Source organism: Arachis ipaensis, chromosome B08 (assembly GCF_000816755.2).
Source record: "Arachis ipaensis cultivar K30076 chromosome B08, Araip1.1, whole genome shotgun sequence".
Lineage (NCBI taxonomy): Eukaryota > Viridiplantae > Streptophyta > Magnoliopsida > Fabales > Fabaceae > Arachis > Arachis ipaensis.
The window spans coordinates 939,097-944,920 of record NC_029792.2 but is presented as its reverse complement, the minus strand read 5'-3'; the positions used below and the strand labels follow the sequence as shown (position 1 = coordinate 944,920).

The window sequence follows — 5,824 nt, the reverse complement described above, 5'->3', positions numbered from 1 at the left end:
TACATATCATCTTATAATTTTGTAAAAAAAAAAAAAAAAAAAAAAAAAAAAAAAAAAAAAAAAAACACTATATATATATAACACAGATAGAAGGATTTTGCTTTTCTTTAAAATTTCAGATATTCTTAATTATATTACGTGTTGTCACGATTAAAGGGACCAAGTCATTTGTTGCTTTTACTTTTTACAGGGATTTATCAAATAACGACTTGAATGGCCAAATTCCGAATTTTCTGTCTCAATTACATAACTTAAAGATATTGTAAGTTATTCTATTACTCAAGCTCATCTAATAAATGACCAAACAAAAAGGAGGAAGAATCTTATAGCAGTTTCACTATTCTGACAGGAACTTAGCGGGCAATAACCTTAGTGGTTCAGTACCATCAATACTACTTGAGAAATCTAACGAAGGTTCCTTGTTACTCAAGTATGGATCCTATTGAAAACTTCTTTCTATATATATGCTCTATTCATTTTTCTTTTGGTAATTCTATACTCTATTCATTGTATGCATATATATTAAAGTGTCATTTTCTATATTTCAAATAAAAAAATGTTAGAAAACCATCAAAATTTATTATTTATGATCCTCATTTAGTTATTAATTAAATCTTTTTTAGTTTAATTTATTTAATCTAATAATCAAACAACATACTTTATTCTATATTTTTAAAATTAATAGCTAATTGATAACTAAAAATTATAAATTCTAATGACTTTCTAACATTCTTCCTTATATTTTGATATATATTTTATATGTAGCATAATTTACCTAGATATACTTTAACTTTGTCGTGCAATTTGACTTGTGGAGTGGGAGAGCGTATAACAGATATTGCTGTCTTTTTAAACATATCCTTTACATTTGTGGCCAAAATAAACTAAATTATATCTCCATATACATAAACTTAACTCTGGAACTCTTAGGAATTGGGTATAATAACCTGTGCTTAATAGATGTTGATATAAGAATTAATAAGTGGAGTGGAAAATCGTTAATTAAACATAATGCTTCTATGATAGTGTTGATCAAAATCCATATCTACTATGTGAATCTGGAGGATGCAAAGAAAAGAAGAAAAAGCCATTATTAGTAGCAGCAGCTATTGGGATTTTAGTCACTCTACTAGTGATTGTAGCGGCCGCAGCTATAGTCTGGACTCTAAAAAAGAGAAAAACCAAAAAAGGTAATAGATATGATCAATCTGACTTATTAACTGCAAAATCCAAATACATGCATGTTGATTACCCAAAACTACTTGCGCATAATCTTAATTGACATTGTGGCAGTAGAAAAAACTCCAAGGGAGATCAAGCAAGACGATGATGTTTCACTGAATTTCAAGAATAAAATATATTCATACTCTGATATCCTTAAAATCACCAACAACTTCAGAAAAATCCTTGGAAAAGGTGGGTTTGGAACAGTTTATATGGGACATGTTGATGACGCTCCAGTTGCAGTGAAGATGCTTTCTCAATCCTCAGTTCAAGGTTATCAGCAATTCCAAGCAGAGGTAACTAAAATAATCATTATATAAATATCAGAACGATGATAAACCCTGACGATTCTGGATTTGGTTATATTAATTATTCCGTGCAGGTTAAGATTCTAATGAGAGTTCATCATAGAAATTTGACCTCCCTAGTTGGATATTGTAATGAAGGAAGCAATAAGGCTCTAATATACGAGTATATGGCTAATGGAAATCTACGTGAACATCTCTTAGGCACCAAATTCCTGAGCTGGAAAGACAGGCTCTGTATAGCGGTAGATGCAGCCCAAGGTTGGAAACTAATTCTCAAACTACACTAGATTTTTTTTTTCCTTTTCATACATTTTCAATAAATTTAACTGGTATCATCAGGGTTGGAATATTTACACAATGGTTGCAAGCCACCTATAATCCACAGAGATGTAAAAGCTTCAAACATTTTGTTGACTGAAAACTTGCACGCAAAATTATCTGATTTTGGTTTGTCAAAAAGTATCCCAACGGATGGGAGGAGTCATGTTTCAACTGTTGTTGCTGGCACCGCTGGCTACTTGGATCCCAAGTAAGCTTTCCAATTATTTTCGAGTAGGTTAATGTTTGGTAACCAAAGAAAATCAGCCAAAAACAGCTATAACTTGCCTTATTTAGCATTCATTAATTATTGCGACAATTAATTAATGCTAAATAAGGCAAGTTCTGACTGTTTTTTTTGTCTACCTAGCATTACTCTTTCGAGTAATACTAGGAGCCAACACTTTTAGTGTAGAAAACAGAAAAGTTAGTTAGTGTTGGTCTAAAACTAAGACAAAAATAAGAAAAAATTAGTTTTGACTTAAAATTTCTCATTATTTACAGTTGTACCTTTTTTTTCAAAAAATTTTGCAGTTACTACCAATCAAGCAGATTAACAGAGAAGAGTGATGTTTATAGTTTTGGAGTTGTTCTTTTGGAGTTAATCACAAGTCAAGCAGCAATAAGAATGGCAGAAGATGATGATGATGATAATGATGGGAAAACTCATCACTTAAGTCATTGGGTTAGTTCGAAGGTGGAGAGAGGGGATATCCATGGCATTGTTGACTCGAGGTTAGGAGAAGACTTTGACTGTAGCTCTGCCTGGAAAATTGTGGAAACAGCATTGACTTGTGTGTCTCAAAACTCTAATGAAAGGCCAATCATGAGTGAGGTGTTGATTGAACTCAAGAACGCTTTGGCCATGGAATTAAGTCGAACAAACTATGGTGGTGGTGTCAACAATAATAATGGAGATTCATCGGTTGAACTGGTCTTTGTGAATGCAAATGAATCCACTCCTCTGGCCAGGTAAATTAAGACGCACAATTACAAGTGGAAACTGATGTATCAGCAACAATAAGTTTTCTATTTTGGTTTTTGGGTTCACAAAAGGAGCCCCAAGGCCCAGAAATAGGAAACTCAAAAACTAACAATAAGTTAATTAGAGTATGTGTCTTGGACTCTTGGGAGTGGTGTGATTGAAGTTTCTCAGGTCGCAGATGAGGCTTTATCTCATGGAGTAATCTATATGTTTCTTAATATGCTGTATTCGGGTTCAAACTTTGGCAAATACGCTAAGGATTGAAAAAGAACTCTTTTGTTTTGTGTGGATAAATGTGTAATATAAATGTGTTTTAATACTTAAGATTGGAGATTGTCTACTCTATTTTAAAAAAAAAAAATTTCTCAGGTCTTGTTTCTTCTCCTTTATTGCATGCTTGCATGCTTCTATATAAAATGATGTATTTATCTACTTTAGTTCTAAGTTACATTTGGTGGAGAGTTTATCAAGATTTTGTAAGATGAGTGAGCTATTACATGTCTCATATAGTCGTATTGATGAAGTTATAGAATTATTCTCTACATATAAACTATTTTATCATACAAGTTTATACAAGTCATTTTTTCTAAATTACCTTCACGCACGCATGCGTAGTCTTACGCACGCACATTTCACGCGCCTCTTAATTTAACAGATTTCAATTAACGCGTGTATGTTCTTTTTCTTGCCGTTTTTGCATGTTCTTCTTCTTCGTTATCGTCGTCACCAACACCTCCTCGTCCTCGTCCTCCTTCTTTTTTCATTGGAATTTCTTCTCCTCCTTCTCCTCCTTATCTCGTTGTTAAAGATAATAAATAATTCAAGTTCAGATTGTCAATTGAACTAAAATAAAATTGATTATTGTTTTGAATCCATTCAAGTAGCTAAGTGTGGTTCGATTTCAAGTTAATTTTTTCGTTAATAGTTTATAATTCTATAGGTGAATAATGTTTCATCGTTGATGATTTGAATTGAATGTAATGTAAAAGTTCTGCATTAAAAAAATATTTTTTGTATTTGCAGCAAATTTGGATGTAGCACAAAGATATTTGGGTGTAACACGAAGACATTTGAGTGTATTCTTTAAGAATTTTCAGTGTATGTGTGCTGATAAATTCTGCATAATTCAAAACTCTTCTTCTCCCTCCTCCTCATCTTCTGTTGCTTCTTCTTCTTCTTTTTCATCATCATCATCATCTTCTTCTTCTTCATCTTTTTTATTCATCTTTTTTTTTTCTTGTTTTATTTTCTTAAGTTTCTTCTTGTTTTACTCTTTTAATAAGAATAAAAAAAATCAAACAAAGAAAAAAAAGAAACACATAATAATACAAAATTACTTGAAAGATGATGAACTTACATTCGTTCAACAAAAGGAAAGAAAGAAGTAAGAAAAAAAAAGAAGAAAAAAATGCAGTATTAGAGAAAATATTTTTCTGTATTTGCAGCAAATTTGGGTGTAACGCGAAGATATTTGGGTGTATTGTTTAAGAATTTTTCGTGTATGTGTGCTGATAAGTTCTGTATAATTCAAAACTTTTCATCTTCCTCCTTCTCATCTTCAGCTGCTTATTCTTCTTTTTGTCATCATCATCACCATCTTCTTCTTTTTTCTTATTTATCTTTTCCTTTTTGTTTTACCTTCTCAAGTTTCTTCTTGTTTTACTCTCTCACCAACACCACCTCCTCATCCTTCTCCTCCTCCTCCGTTTTTTTTCATTGGAATTTTTTCTCCTCCTTCCTTTTCCTTATTCTCCTCCATCATCTCGTTGTTGAAGATAATGAATAATTCAAGTTCAGATTATCAATTGAATCAGAAAGAAATTGATTATTTTGAATCCAATCAAGCGGCTGAGGTGTGGTTTGATCTAGTTGATGTTTTCATTAGTAGTTTATGATTTTGTAGGTAAATAATGTTGTTTTTGTTTGTGAAAATTGTTGTTTATTGTTGATGGTTTGAATTGAATGTAATGTAAAAGTTCTGCATTAAAGAAAATATTTTTTTGTATTTGGGTGTAATACAAAGATATTTGAGTGTATTGTTTAAGAATTTTTGGTGTATGTGTGTTGATAAGTTCTGCATAATTCAAAACTCTTCTTCTCCCTCTTCTTCTTCTTCTTCTTCTGTTTTTTCCTTATTCGTATTTTTTTCTTATTTTATCTTTTCAATTTTCTTCTTATTTTACTTTTTTAACAAGAATAAAAAATAAATAAACAAAGAAGAAGAAGAAACACATAATGGTACAAAATTACTTGGAAGAGAATGAACTTACATTCATTCAACTAAAAGAAATAAAGAAATAAAAAAAAGAAGAAGAAGAAAAAAAAATGCAGCATTAGAGGAAACATTTTTCTGTATTTACAACAAATGTGGGTGTAACACGAAGATATTTGGGTGTATTCTTTAAGAGTTTTTGGTGTATGTGTGCTGATAAGTTTTGTATAATTCAAAACTCTTCTTCCTCCTCATCATCTTTTGCTCCTTCTTCTTCTTCATCTTCTTATTTCATATTCTCATAATTCTTTTTGGGAGAAAAAAATCAAACAAAGAAAAAAATAATACACAATATTACAAAATCAATAGAAAAAGAAGGAGAGAAAAAATGCAGCAACAACAACAGTAATAAAAAACGACGATGAAAATGAAACACGTGAAAAAAAGGAGGAGAAACGCAAAGAAGAAGGAGAAAGAGAAGAAGAAGGAAGAGGAGGAGGAGGTAGAGGAACGCGAAGCACACTATAAAAACCGTTGAGTAGCACACGTGTTAACATGCTCATACGGGTGAGTGTCTTTTTTGTTGAGTTTGGCCCAACTTAAATGACTTGTAAACCAAAATAACTTGTATGTATATCACTTCTGTAAGTTATAATAACTATAATTAATGATGTTCATATTTAAACAAACTAAGTCAAAATTGCTCGTGTTCATTCATGTTAAGATAAAATGTATTAGCCTATAATAATAAAACAACCATATTAGACACAGTTGAGT

The 5,824-nt window shown here is 31.2% G+C and overlaps 1 protein-coding gene across 2 annotated transcripts in view; it reads left to right on the top strand.

Annotated features, from left to right (window-relative positions):
• The window catches only part of LOC107610295 (putative leucine-rich repeat receptor-like protein kinase At2g19210), a 5,370-nt gene extending 2,128 nt beyond the window's left edge, over positions 1-3,242 (top strand). Inside the window, exons 5-11 of one of the 2 annotated variants that reach the window (XM_021108474.1) lie at positions 191-262; positions 350-430; positions 1,027-1,190; positions 1,297-1,520; positions 1,607-1,790; positions 1,872-2,061; positions 2,385-3,242. In XM_021108474.1, the coding sequence (XP_020964133.1) occupies positions 191-262; positions 350-430; positions 1,027-1,190; positions 1,297-1,520; positions 1,607-1,790; positions 1,872-2,061; positions 2,385-2,826 (1,357 nt within the window). In that variant the 3' untranslated portion in view covers positions 2,827-3,242. Of the gene's footprint in view, positions 1-190; positions 263-349; positions 431-1,026; positions 1,191-1,293; positions 1,521-1,606; positions 1,791-1,871; positions 2,062-2,384 lie in introns of both variants that reach the window. The other variant, XM_021108473.1, reaches the window with a different exon arrangement.